General features: G+C 37.0%; 1 protein-coding gene across 4 annotated transcripts in view; it reads right to left on the minus strand.

Moving 5' to 3' along the window:
* ccdc146 (coiled-coil domain containing 146) overlaps nt 1–15023 on the minus strand; it is a 50881-nt gene that overhangs the window by 23003 nt on the left and 12855 nt on the right. For 2 of the 4 annotated variants that reach the window (XM_055054805.1, XM_055054808.1), the window contains exons 2-10: nt 10515–10597; nt 9622–9840; nt 7071–7122; nt 4870–4952; nt 3331–3424; nt 3132–3205; nt 1884–2111; nt 1635–1724; nt 811–910 (exon numbers count right to left, since the gene is read on the minus strand). In XM_055054805.1, the coding sequence (XP_054910780.1) occupies nt 811–910; nt 1635–1724; nt 1884–2111; nt 3132–3205; nt 3331–3424; nt 4870–4952; nt 7071–7122; nt 9622–9840; nt 10515–10597 (1023 nt within the window). Of the gene's footprint in view, nt 1–810; nt 911–1634; nt 1725–1883; nt 2112–3131; nt 3206–3330; nt 3425–4869; nt 4953–7030; nt 7123–9621; nt 9841–10514; nt 10598–15023 lie in introns of those variants that run through there. The other 2 variants (XM_055054807.1, XM_055054806.1) reach the window with 2 other exon arrangements.

Below are 15023 nucleotides of genomic sequence, written 5' to 3' on the forward strand. Positions count from 1 at the left end.
CACGTAAAGCATTGTCAATATACTTATGACATTTCCGTGAAGAATGACATTAACTGTGTAGAAAATATACATTTTTTAATGCAGCCAATAGGCTGCAAACTACATATTCAATAAATTTGGAGTCTGAACACATCTGAAATTATGTGATCAGATGACAATAAAAATGACATTTTGAAACTAACAATCTTATAGCAGGTATCAAACATGTTTCATTGAACCCAAATTTCTGTTTAAGAAGTTTTTATTGGGCTTATATTATTTCTTATTTTAAATGTCATTTTTATTACCTGTAAGAGGTAAACAATCATATAAAATTGGGAAAAAAAGCTTTCAAACATACGTGTAATTTATCTATATAATGTATTGATGGAATAAATGGGCTTTTCATTAATAACTTGATTTACTGAATGGTTCTGCACTGTTTGTGCTCTTTTGGCATTTTCTGTTAAAAAAAAATATTTAATATCCCACTGAAGAAAATGTATTAGGTGTAAAAAAGGTTTATTTCAGGATTGTCCAGTATTCACACATCACCTCATTAGCTTTGACAAACTTCATGATTCCAATTGAAAAAAAATATTTCCCACAGAATAATGCTGCCTTTATCATGTTAGTAAGAAAATATATATATTTATTTGATGGTTTTTCTGATCGAAGCACCATTGATGCATTTTCCGTGTCCTCTACACTTCAAGCACAATTAGAACTTTTTTTCTTCTTCCCAGTCCATAAAGGCTATATTTGTGAAAACAAACGCGCTAATAACATACAGATATATTTTTCTGCTATGCATGCAAATGTTTCACACACCACTTGCGATTGTATGTTCTTGTAGACGGATTGCGTGCACGCTAGCTGCTCGGTGGCCATGGATACGGCATGCTCCATCCTTCTGAGGGCCTCCACATGCCTGAGGAAATAGAGAAAAAAAAAACATTTGAAATATTTATTCCATCCATCACCAGGCTCTACTTTCTACATCTTTCCACAAGAATTGTAAGTTGATAAAAATCTGCTGGTTGATATGGTTCATGGATTCCTTCCAGATATAAACGTCACAAGACAGGCAATACAGCGAAATGGGAACAGAGATTAGACTTAGTTCAAAAAATTAAAACTTAGGTCAAGCCGCCATCTATTTAAAGCCAGTTTGCTGTGACTAATTTTTCTACCAAAGTGTTCATAACTTTTTCACATCATCATACATTACAAGGATGCATTTTATTGTATTATTTCAGGATTTCATGTAAAACTTCTGCAAGCCTTTCTATTAATTCAAAGTGGAAGGAAAATAAAATTTTTTTTGTAGTAAATACAAGTTTAAAATGTATCAGATGCATTTAGGTCTGGACCAGAACCATCTGTCATGGCACTCACAGCTACAACGTTTGTTATTTCAGATTAGAGAGCAACTAATGAAGGCAACGTTTCAGTTTCTATGATAATGCTGTTAACTTAAGAAACACAAGGTTCACAAAAAAAAAAAAAAAGCCTTTAGGCTGTGTGTTCTGTGTAAGAAAATAACTTCCATTCATGTTGATTGAAACTTGTGAAACACTGTAAGGCAAAATACCCAGAAGGAAACAAAAAGGAGTTCCAAATTGTAAAAAGAAAGATGGATTCTGTATACTTACTTATTTTTCTTTCGGAGCTGCAAAGATCGGCTCTCGTGGAGTTGCTTCTTATCAGTCATGAGGTTGTGCAGCTTTATTTCCAAAATACCTCTGGCCAGGAAAAAAAAAAATACAAACACACACATTGACATGAACAATACTCTCTTGCAACATTTAAAAAGATGGAAAATAAAGCAGTGCACTCTGGTAAACAAGGTTAATATTTCATCCTTTTTAACTTAAGAGAAACAACAACAAAAAAGTTTCCACCTGCTGCCCATGATTTCAGACGACTCCTCCCTGCAGATCTCCTGCTTCTTCAGTAGCTGTCTGTTTTCCCTCTGCCATGCCTCTATCCGAGCCCTGAGCCGCTCCAGCTCCTGCATCACCTCCTCCCTCATCACCTCCAGGGACTGATTACCCTCATCCACACTCCTCATCTGATGCTTCGCTTCTGAAAGTTCTGTGTTTAGGGAGTCCATCTTCTTCATTGCCACTCTGGTGTTTTAATTAGTGGGATGACAAAATGCATATACAACAGATTTCAGGCAGGTATTGTGAGAGGGTGCATCATAAAAGTCATCGTGCAAACGAGACCATGGGAATCCTCCAGCTTTTACATTTTCCAAGTCATAGCTTATGATGCTCACAAAGACAGGTCCCCAGCCTTACTTGAAAGCCAAATGTAAATTTAGAATTGGGAAAAAATAAATAATTAATGCCAGAGACACATGGTTGAAAAAGTTTCAGCCTGGTGACATCTCGCATGACTCACGTTATGCTTTCAGATTATGGCAACCTCCGAAAACCAAACATGTCGGAGGCGAAAGAAAAGTAAGGCACATTCGAAGCACTAAACTCGCTACGCGGCGACCCTGGAAGGCTGTCAGAAGACGTCGAGCAAAGAAAGAGGAAATGATCCAGTTAGAGACTGGAAAAGAATCAACAGACCCATTGGAACAACAGAATCCCAGACAGATGCAGAATTGGCTTATTGCTGCATCCTGCAAGTAATAACAAATCTGCTGATTTTTATTTGTTGAGTAAAAAAATTAAAAAAATAAAATAATAAATAAAAGTTTTTTTCTGGTTATTTGTGCAAGACGTAAACAGTTTAATGATTTCATAATAAAAATCAGCAGATTTAACAGGATCTTCTGATAAAATTTCAAAAACTCACAAACATAACTTTAGCAAACCCTCTAATACTCAGACACAAACTGTCATGCAACATTCAAAGTACTTCACAAAAGCATTGATAGGCTTCACACAAGCTTGTCTATATATCAAGCCAATAATAGCTTATTGTTTGAAATACTTTTAAACACCCACCATGTTTAACCCTGAAGCAGATGGGCTACTGCAGCAGAGTGCAACTCTGGACAACTAACAAGAAATAAATAGGAAAAACACCAGATTTGAATTCCCCAGGAACAAGAGATTTTTAATGTAGAGTAATTAGTTTAGAGTACTAGCAGTAGCTTATGTAAAAATTGCAAAATAATTAAATTCACTTACTCCCATAAAGAGTGTTTTCTTTCAGTTTCCTGTATTATCCGGTTAGCTACGCAGGCCAGCTGTGCTTTCTCAGCCTTGAAACAACAATGTAGATGAATGCAACCAAAGATGTAAGAAATCTGATGAGCTGTATGTATTTCATTTATAGGTTGAAGGCCACTGGCTGAGCTCAGTGGTTCACGCACACACACGCACAGACCTCTTTGATTTTGATGATCTCCATCTTTTCTTCCAGCTCTTTTTGTTCTTTTAATTGCAGCGTTTCAAGTGTTTCCAAATCCTCCATCAGAGTTCTGCACATGCAACAGAAGCAAAGGGATAAACAAATGCATTTCTCATCAGAATTGTTTTTCCTTCAACAGAATTTAAGAGGACAGGATACAAAAACATGCAGTTTAAAAAAAATGTGGACATCTTCAAACGGGTTATGAAATATATTCAGCACGTTTAAACGTTAAACCTGTCTCTGGCTGCTGGTTTAGCTGAGGACACTTAACATGTTCACTTCCTTTATCAAACTATTCACACCTTCGGCTTTTTTTTTTTTTTCCTACATTCCAATTACAAACTTTGATGTATTCTATTGGGATTTTGTGCAATAGACTAGCCCAGAGTGGGGAGTAGCGATGAAACGGAATAAAAATCACACATTGCTTCACAAATGAGTATAACCAAAAACATAATCCGGCACTTTCAGAAGTCACTCAAGTCATGTAGTCCGCTTGAATCTGTGCAAGTATATCTGTTCAATAAATGCTGCAGAGATTTGCTGGGAAATTTGGAGAACAAGCAGAATCATGGAGACAAAGAAACAGCAGACATCAAGGAAAACGTAAAAAAAAAAATAGTTTGATGTTAACGTCTCCATGTCGACATCAGAGGACTCGATTATAGGAATGCAGGATGCAAAAATGAAAAAATTAAAGCTCAACTGAAAAGTCACAAATCTTGTCCACAATCAAAAAGTAAGTAAAGAAAAAGAAAATTCAAACTTAAGATAAAACAAAATCAGAGTAAATCTATAGTGGTGGTAGACATCCATAACTCAGGTGGATACATTTGTTACAGAGAGCAATTATTTACAAAAATTGTTGACGGACATGGAACAAGATTCACAAGATGAATATATTTGCCTGTAATGTGAGGTGAAAAACTCAAGTTCAGACCTCAATCTGCTTGAGAAACTTTGGGAAGACTTATAAACATACATCTCCAGATGTTTTCCATGCAACCAGACAAACTATTTTTGCAACAAAGTATAGGAGAAAAAACAACATCTCTGGATTTACACAAGCAGTAGAAACATAATGTAAAATACTTACAGCTGTAAAGTCAGGATGCTGGTTCTCCAAAGTATCGACTCTACAGAGCTGAATATAAATGCACGGCAAACTTTTCAGATTTGTTTTACCAAAAATACTCCTATAGTACAATTTTGCACTACATAAAGAAAAAAAAATCTATAAAAATGGAAGTTTGTGGTTGTAACATTAGAAAGTTTAAAAGAGTGTAAAAATGTCCGCAGGGCCCTAATAAATAAACCAACATTCTTCTTTTTTTTTTTAACGACCAAGTCAAAAGTGCCGCATCTGGTTACAAAAATGACAAAATAAAAAATTAGATAGTAAAACTGAAAACCCACACTGGCAAATTCACACTCGGAACTTCTTCCAGCAGAATAAAAGTGAATTATGAAGCTAAGCCTCCATAAGTTCTGACTTCATAATTAATTCATTACCTGACATCCAGTTGTCTCTGGGCCACTTCTTTCTTCAGAGCATCATGTTTGTCCTTCAACATGTCTGTGTTGCTTTCCAGCTCCTGGAGGATACACCGACAAAATTAACCCAAGACCAGTGGAGAGGATCCAGCAGAAGTCAAGTTTTAGAAGCAGGTTGTTACTGATTCTCTTTATACAGGGTGGGACATAAGTTTCCATATGTAAGAGAATGTAAAATGTATATTTCTTTTATTTCAGATACCCAAGAAGATGCATTTGACAAAAGAGCAAAGAATTGAAATTATACTGATGGCTGAATCGGGAAAAAGTCGCATGGTTGCGCAAAACTTTAACAGAAAACATGGAACGAGCGTCACACACGACACTGTGGCAAAACTTATTTGCAAGCTTCAGAATACTGGAAATATTGCAGATCAACCACACAGTGGTCCAAGACGTGGAGCGATAACACAGAGTCCCAATATGAAGTATTTATTTTTTCTATGTATGAAAACTTGTAGCCCAACCTGTAGAGTTCGGGTTTAAGGTCAGACACACACCTGGCATTTCTGCTGGTGGTGACTGAAGGAATTAGTCTGAAACCTGTGGATCTGGAGCAATAAGAGGCTGTTTGGACCTTCAACACTAGCCTTTGGTAAAAAATAATAAAGAGCCAACTAATGTTTTATTTATTCATTTATTTTCCACTGCTGTAATCACAAGGACGTTCCTGCTAAGCCTTAAAATGTCCAGAAATACATGGCTGCACCTCTATTCAGACAGAGTTTAGCTTGTAGCTTCAGCCACAGTATGTTGAACATTCTCCCGCAGTAAATCTGCGTTTTAAATGACGACTGTTCCCCCTCAACTAAAAAGTAGTTGAGCCACCTAAGCATTTGCAATCCAATGTTGTTGAAATATTTCCACTCACTCTCATTTGCAAATTTGTTGTCATTGAGCCACATCTGATGGTTTTGCTGCAAGGAATAATTTGAAGATTAAAGTCATCCCTTTTCCATCCTCAGACTACAAAATAAAAACTTCCTTTTAAAAATATCTAAATACACAATGTGTTCTCAACAAGCATAGAGAAATACCTTATGAATATTGCATCATTTTATTTTAAAAGCTGTGCACACGATTCACATAAACCATCGTGGGTTGTATGAGAGAAGTAGTTATGCGATTGCTTTTATCTAGAAGAAGGAAATGTGTTTCATGGCCATTTTTTGACTCCAAATCTGTATTTTTTTTTAAAAAATGCCATTAGCAAACAAGCAACAACTCAGAGAAGCACATTTGGAATAATCTGAAATTGCAAAATCAGTAACCGGCAAGCTTTGAACAACTTGCCGGTTTAAGTTGTTCAAAGCTCAAACGCTACTCTTCAAAAGCAAAATCTGCTAAATATGTATTCTGATGCAACATTTTGAGAGTTATTTAAGGGGTTTTGGTCCAGTCGTGCAAATGCAATCACATTTTATTCCACAAAATGGATGTCTTTGTTGTTGCTAATGTAGGGTGGCTTTGCTGGATTTGAAAAATTCGCACAACATTATTAGTGAAAAGACTAAATTATAGGGCTTTAACGAGCCCTGTGGCATTGGAGTTCTTTACACAAAGCACGACTTTCACCTAATACTGAAGAGCAGCACAATGAGCCAATGAATTAACGTCTCCCCCCTTAATTAAACAGAGATAATGATACATAATAGATATTTACTGTATCCTCCACAATAATTGGCACCCCTGGTAAAGATTTTTCAAAAGCCTTCAGTTAAATCTTTTATCAAGGCAGTCTAATCACACACTTAAAAACATAGAGAGAGAAGTCAACAATTTGTTGTACATTTATTCATTAGTTTGAACATGCAAGACTAGCGTGCATATCTGAATGGATTTCATCATACGCTTTGGATTAATATCTTGTTGATAAACATCTTGTGGTATTTCATGTGCATGACGCCAGCGCCAGTATGGAATTACGGTTCTGCAATTAAACACAATAATTTTGCACATTTCCACAGCATAAACCTTCACCAACTTTGGGATGAAGAACATATATTTTTTGTAAAAAAAACCCCCACAAAGTTCACAAAGGATTAGTCTCAGCTGGAGAATTCAAGCAAAACTTATATTTATCCTCTGCTAAAACTGCCATCATAGCTGTAATCCTTGCCTCTGAAACTCAGTCCAGGATGGTGCAGTGATGAACTTACAGCAGGTTGTGTTTGAATTTCTCTCTCCAGATGCTGCTTCTCTTCCCAGAGACTGCATGGTGGTGAGGAGAAGCCAGATAAGGCGATGGAGGAAGGAGTGTGGGGATGTAGTTAAGAGAGAGAGAGAGAGAAACCGTGTTTCAGTTCCCGATTGAACGGAAAGAGGAGTGTACAAGAACTTGCGAGCATTTTTTAGAATTTGACTAATATGGATTTTCTTGTAAATTCACCTTCTACTGAGACAAATAAGAAGTATTTTTAGGCTTTGCTGGTGAAGACACAGGTAGCATACAAATGGCTCAGAGTACACACAACAATCTAGATCTTACAGAAGCACATAAATCTTGAGCACACACTATGAATGGGCCTATGAGAACATAATTTCTATGAATTTTTCATCTCCCCGAGGCAGATGCTTTTTGAGCAGTCGATTAAAGTTTGTATGAAATAATTTCAAGTCAGCTTTGTCATTATGAAAAACCTTACAACAGCACATACTGTACAGCTGCACATTTCACAAGGCAAATGATATTAATCTTCCTGACAAGCTGAAATATTGGATATTAACTGATACAGAGAAAACTGCAGGAATGCTGCAATGTGGGACTGGAGGGTGGAAGGTTGTGTGGGGCGGAGGGGAGAAGTGCTGAATTCCTGTGGGTCTGTATGAGTAGAGATAAAAAAAAATATGATTATTCTTCTTTAAAAAAAAAAAGAGGGGGCATTTTCATGGTGAGTGTCTGCTTGTCATGTGCGGACTGATAGCTGTGAGGAAAAGAGGCGAAAGAGGAAAACAAGCCAAGGAGAAGTCAGGAAGAGGGGAGATGCAAGGGCTTCAGCTGGAACCAGGGGAGAAGCAGATACCGAGAACACAAGAGAGCTCACTGGTGGAAAAAGAAGTCATGAATAACATGCTCTCTGAATATCTATCGCGGATATTACAGAGACCGCAGAGCAAGTGGTTTTTATTTAATATTTAAATTACTGCCGAGCCACTGAGGCTCCATACCAGAGCCTGCTCTAACAAACCACAGCTTCCTTCTGATCACATCTTTAGCAAACAAACCTACCCAGGGTATGGTTTAACGATGTAGATGCAGCACTGGGGAAACTGTAACGCGAGAATGATAATAAAATAAGTGTTCGTCAGCCAAACATCATTTGCCATCTTCTTCTCTTGATTATGTTTGTAATTTTGCTTCCTCTTCACGATTTAAGCAGAAAAAACCCTAATGAATAATGACAAGTCAATGATCAATGCAATAATCCCGACTAAGCGTTTATTAGCATTAAAATGTTTTAGATTTTATGTGGTTAAGCGACATGCTTACCCAAGTTTATATCTGACAAAAAAAATTAGTAAAACACAATCGACTAATGACTATTAGCGCAGCAGTTTTTGTAAGAATCTGTAAAAAGAGTTTATGACAGATTTACATAACTGCAAACCATATTTAACATTTTCACTAGTAAAACATTGTCACAAGCTGCACATTCTTTCTCTTCCACGTCAAGTTTTGTGGCATTTTGTGTCGGTTCATTGTATAAATTCCAAATAGATCACATGGATGTTCATGTTTCTACTATGACAAAACCTGGAAGCGCCAAGTGTTTTCATTCCACTTCAGAACCAAACAATTGCACAACATTTTCCCATATACAACCCCTAACGTGCGGTTGCGAGCACATGTTCCAGTGTTTAAGAGTCAGAAGCCAAGATATTTGGCAGAAAAATTCTGGAAAGACCGGGATATGTTATCATGTTGCCTGGCAATTTCCTGCTAACCTCCCTTTGACACTTCACAAAGTGAAGTTTGTGTACAGAGATACTGGAGAAAGTGGTTGTTTTCCATAACTTTGGGTGTGTTTGACCTTTCAGAGGGACTCTTGGAAGAGGTGAGGGAGGAAGAAAGAAAAAAAAACTGCAGCAATGAGGAGGAGAATTGGTTGAGATGAGGAAAGGGGCTCTAGAGAATAAAAGTAAAAAAATGCTGGAGTGGAAAATGATAGGGCTGAGAACTCGGACTAGTACTGGAACAAGTTCGCTGGAAATCTCCTACGAGGTGACTAATAAAAACAATCTTCAGAAAATATTGATTCTCTTGTTTTTCTTGAGTGAATAGAAATGGTGCAAAAAACTGAAAAAAAAAAAAAAGTGACACTTCTATGAATATTTGTGCGTGTCCAATTCTCTTTCACCTTCACCTCTATCATAAGTCAATGAAAAGATGCTGCCTCATGAAGCTCACCTCAGTGTTTGGTCCCTAGTTACAGCTGTGTGAGTTTGTATGTGTGTGTGTGCGTGTGTGTGTGTGTGTGTGTGTGTGTGTGTGTGTCTTAATGCGCATGTCAGTTTTCCTTCCACACATAACTTCCTCCTCTTGCACTCTAATTTCACTTGTCTTCTGTTCCGTTCCTTGTGTTCCTCTCAGGTGTGTCGAGTTTGCATTTGCTCAAGTTTCCATTTGTGATGTGTGCATTTTATGCGCAGTGCCCGCATGTGTGTGTGTGAATGCACGCGCACACGCACGCATGCATGCATCCGTCTTACCGCTGCAATCGGTGCCGTGCTGCGTGCTCTCTGTCCTCAGCAGCTCGCAGTTCATTGTGCGCCTGCAGGAGCTGTCGCCTCAGCTTGCTGACCTCACCGTCGGGCTCCTCAGGGGGGTCCCGCTGCTCTTTCGGGCTCCGTACTTCTACCTGGAGCCGCTCCAGCTCAGCCTGACACCTCTTTGCCTCTCCCAAAAGCTGCATCTCAGAACTTTGCGCACTGCAGAAGAGCAGAATGAAAAGGGGGAAAAATGCATTACATCGCAAACAGCCGTGTAATTCTGTTCTAATTCTTCCACAGGAAGAAAACTGAGGACAAGCATGGACTACTTCATGCAGATATTTGCTCAGAAAAAAAATATTACCCCAGTGTTGCTTTAATTTCCTTCAAGAAAGCATGTTAATTGGCTTTCTATGCCTGGTTATACTCTAATAATTACAACTGAAATACTAATGTAGTATTAAATAACTGTAATTCTCTCATTAAAACTAAAACTTAATGTAATGCAACATTCTATAAACCTCTAACCATAGGAAAGCCTTTTCACAGCAAAGTGACACTTAACTGGCACAATGCAGCTGTGAACACAGCAAACTAAATGTACAAAGTTACATTTTTTTTAATTAATAAAAGTCATGTTATTTTCTCATACCCTAGATAACTTTACATTTTTAACAAAGGATACGGATGAGTCAAGATATCAAAATTTATTTTTTAAAATATATTAATTCATCCACAATTGTCTCAATTGGAATTTACAGTTATGTTATCTTAGGTTAATCTCAAAACATGAGCAAAAGACAAACCTCTTGTCAAGCTTTAGAAGAAATTTAAGTGACTCATACAGACAAATATTGAACCCAATATGGGATATAAATGAAATAATAACATACCTCTTTAAATTATCCTGAAGAAGCTGAAAGCTGTCTTTCACCTTTGTGAATGTGGCCTGGCTAATTTTGCCCGAGGACAACATCTGAAAAAACAGAAATGGTGAACACAAATTTGAAAAGCATCTTTTCTTTTCAAAAAGCTAGAATGTGTACCTATAAGATGTAATCATAAGATCAAATGCTCATATTTCCATAATTGAAGTGTTTTTTTTTAATGATTTGATGTCATATTTCAATCTTAAATATTCTGTTTCCTTGAGCTGTATGTAAAAAAATGATGACAATTGCCAGAGGAAAAGGGTTGAAAACACCAGTGTGAGTTTCACTTAGTAAACAGAAATACAGAACTAGAAGAACGTTTCAAAAATATTCTAATTTACTAAATGACTGTGGTCACAGGATCAATGCTTGCATGTTGTTGACATTTGATTTGTTTATGGATAGAAAATACATCTGCTGAAATGCTTCTGTGTTTCTTTCTTGGACAGAACCACGAATGAAGCACTAGCTGCCTTTCTATGATGTGTTTGTTCCAACAGACAGTAAATCAGCCTGGAGAAATGGATGCTGATTTAAAAGTATGATTGAATTGAAATAAAATGCATAGATTTGAACTTAATATGGGCCAAATTGGGTTATAAATAATGAAAAAGATAAACAGACATTTAAAGTGCCCTGAAGTAACATTTATAGCAAATCTGCACTACATGCATAAACAGAAAGAAGAAACACAAAAAGGAAGAAGAAGAGTATTAAATCTGAGGAACAGGTTCAAACTAAAAAAAAAGAAGAAAAGTTATGGTTATTGTGTTTGAATCCTCCTGGGTGTCAACTTTCATTAAGGAAATTCATTGTCTTTGGAAAAAATAAATATATATATACATACACACCAGAAAACTGCTTACAGCTCAAAAGTCTAATGTTATTTTGAGGGAGAATCAAGTTTTAGAAGTGAACAATTGAACTACTTTAGTTTTTATGGCTTCAGATTGAATAAAAGTTTGAACTTTTTAAAAAAGAGAAAGTTTGTTTTTTGCTCTAACACAGGGATTTTTGTTTTAAGAAAAAATCTTTCATATATTGTCTGGACTCTTCACAGTAGAATGAGTGATTAAAAAAAACTTTAAGATAAAAGAGGCCTTTCTAAAAAGGATTTAGAGCAAGTGGAGGCAAATAAACTTATTTTGCAGTCAGTGAGTAAAAGAGAAGAAAATCGAGCAGATCTAATAATTAGGACACACTGTTCAAGATCACAAACAATAGCTCAGTGATTGAAGGATTAAAACAAAAAGAAAAGAAGAAGAACTAGGACCAGAAAAAAAAACAAAGCCTGGCACAAATATCATTACAGGTGAAATTATCTCCAGGAGTTGTGAATTTTCTCCCCTTGCAACAGGAGCTTTGAGGATGTGAAACAGAGATAGAAACAAAGGACAGGTGGCGTTCCTCTCTTATCTTTAGAGCCAGGTTGGTGGAGGGGGCGAGTAATGAGGGATAGCCTCGCCTGTATCGCAGAGCTGCAGAACTGAGGATATCGCCGGTGGCACGGCGTAGTAAGTTTTCACAAACGATACGTACACACTGGCGCACCGATCGTATATACGCCCTCGTGGGCTCGTATCTCGCCCCAACTTTAAGAATCGAGGATGGATGGTCGTGTCTTTAGATTCACCCCATATAAATTGTTCACCTCTCTGTTGTCATAAGAACTCGCAAAGTTCCAAGGTCTGAAAGGACGGAGATATAAATTGGATGGCTGATGTGGGTCGTTAACATGATTTGTTCAGATTTTTCTTGCTTTCGTGCGATCACCGAAGGTCAACAGACAACAAAAGATGACCTTACGTCTCAAAATGTACGAACTCTGTAAGTGGAACTTTGGTAATGACAAAAGATAAATATATATGTATATATATATATAAATAACTGACCATTTTTAGAGTCCTGGTAGCTGCCAGTGTTTATGTTTTAGCAGCGCAGATGACATCAGTGAATGAACAAACATCCTGGCTGTACACCGAGCATTTATCTGTGAGAAGCAGCCCGAGGCGCTTTCTGCAACCCTCTCTTATTCTGCTGCCAGAACTGATCTGCTGCAGTGAAGGGGTTTGGCTGCTTCCTGAAATGCTTGCATGAGACTTACATGTGACACCTTTGAAGTGAGGGATAAACAATCACTAAAAAGGAATTTATGCAGGTATTGTTTGTATTTCCCTGCACCAGAAAGCAGGGATGCAATCAGTAATGAATATGAGTTTAAGTTCAGTAGGTTTGTGGCATGTATATCAAAAAGAAGCTGGCGGCTTTCGTAATCTACACCTGAAAAGGGGGAGAAAAAAATGATGACGGCCATGAGGCACAGCACTGCATTCCACTGTGTGACAGAGAGAGACAAAACCTCTTTACGCCTTCATGTCCTTTCTGCTTTTTGAATTGGAAGGGAGCCTGCAGCAAGAAAGAATCCCTTTGTTATGAGAAATTCCCTTGTTATGTTTTCCTTTTGGAGTTTATTTTTCTACAAAAGTTCTGAGACACGTCAGTCTCTGAAATCAGTCAATCAATCAATCAATCCATCAATCTATCAATCAATCAATCAATCCATCTTCAATTTATCCAAGTTTGAAGTAAGAAGGAAGAGGTAAGAAATTCAAGAGCAAAACCCCAAAAATCTGCATCTCCAGCCATCTGGATGAAAAATGTCCCAATATTGGTGAGAATGTCGTTCTTTCAATGGCTTTACTCAGAGTTTATGACATAGTCACTTCAGTGTCTTGTATTCAAAGTCTTCCATTTTCTTTTTTCTTCGTCAAGGAATTACATGTCTGTTTTCTTTAGGTGGTGTTGGAAGACATTATGCCATCACAAAATGACCCAATAATAGTCAGTTTATTTATTGATCTATAAAACACACGTGGAGACAAGTTTGAAGTAAGATGGAAGAGGTCTTCTACAATTATGCGAGGGTAAAAATCTCCTCCATTTTTCCATAAGCACTTATTCTGAATATTAGGTTCAAGAATTGGTTGTAACTCACCTAAAATATCCATAATTGTTCAAAAAAAAAAAACCCAAAAAAAAACGCCAGTGTATTTTCAGTGACCTTAAACCACTGAACTAATACGCCAACACATTTTTATTCTACATAAAAAAACAAGCTGAGGATTTTATTGCAAGCTGAAATCAACTCAAAGCAGATCAACATGGAGAATTGCTTCATGAAGAAAATGCGGTCATCTCCGCACAATTAATTTGTTCATACTGTTTTAATTTCTATAAGATGGTTACTTAATGGACATGCCAATCAAAGTGTTATTTTATTTATGGCAATTCTAAACAACCCCCCAATCCAAAGAGGAAGACTACTATATATCTTATTGTGCGATACAAAACAAGCCTGCTGTCCATTGCTGAACAAGACTTTATTGTCTTATTGTTTATGTTTCAGCAAACAAACCAATTCATAAACCAATTACAAGTGACACCACAGCAATTAAAACATACAATCTTATCAGCCAATGGCGCCTTGGAGAACAAGGAAGAGACTACAAATTAGTTAGCTCTCCTAAAGCTCTGCCAAATGGCCATTTGAAAAAAAAAAAAATTGTATTTTGTTTACTGAACATATCCTTAAGACTAGAAAGATAAAATTTGATGCAAGAATGAACATATGTCTTATTGGATTATATCTTTTCTAGTACAAAATAGTCCATAATGCCATTAATATATTATGATTTCCAGAGTAGACAAACATGTCCTCTGTATCACAAATCCTGTTTCATTCTTAAGTGAGCTAGGAGCTTTCCCAGATATTCAGTCTTTTTCTACCAGACCCACGTGGCTCGTCTGGAGTCAAAATTCATAAATCATAACTAAGCATCTTCACATTTTGCTATATTGCCGTGATTGTTTCGGGTGAATTGCAGACAAGTATGACATTGTATGCAATGTAACAGTTTTCTGCTGCCGTAAAAAGCTTTGAAATGATTTTATATGGTCTCAATTTATACAAAATGAAAATCTTGCACTTTAAAAGGGATTTTATATTTACATCCAACCAGAGTGGATAACATCCAATTGCTATTATGAAGTCTTGGTGACCACATGCCAGATGTGAATTAAAAAAAATATTCCAGATACATTTCTTCAGAATGAATTGTTAGGAAAGGAGGAAATATACATTAAAAAATAGATTTATGCAAATTATAAGCTAACATTTATAGTGAAAATTAAGACTGTGCACTCCAGAACCTAATTTTGAGACATGAGGGAAACATCCAAATAAGCTCATGAGTCTGAACAGGCTCACTGAAAGGGTCTTGAAATTTTAGACACAGTTAAACTCCCAAAGCCTGAAGACAGCCTCATCTAAAGGCTGCTGAGTTGATAATTAATATGCACAGATGCGTCGCTCCTTTGAGAAAGTCACTGCCTTCACAGTGAAGAAAGTGGGCAACATTACCTGAGTGACAGTGAAAGCTTTTCTCACTATATGCAGTACCTCTTTACTGC

The sequence above is a fragment of the Poeciliopsis prolifica genome, unplaced genomic scaffold, assembly GCF_027474105.1.
Source record: "Poeciliopsis prolifica strain line A6 unplaced genomic scaffold, Auburn_PproV2 SCAFFOLD040, whole genome shotgun sequence".
Lineage (NCBI taxonomy): Eukaryota > Metazoa > Chordata > Actinopteri > Cyprinodontiformes > Poeciliidae > Poeciliopsis > Poeciliopsis prolifica.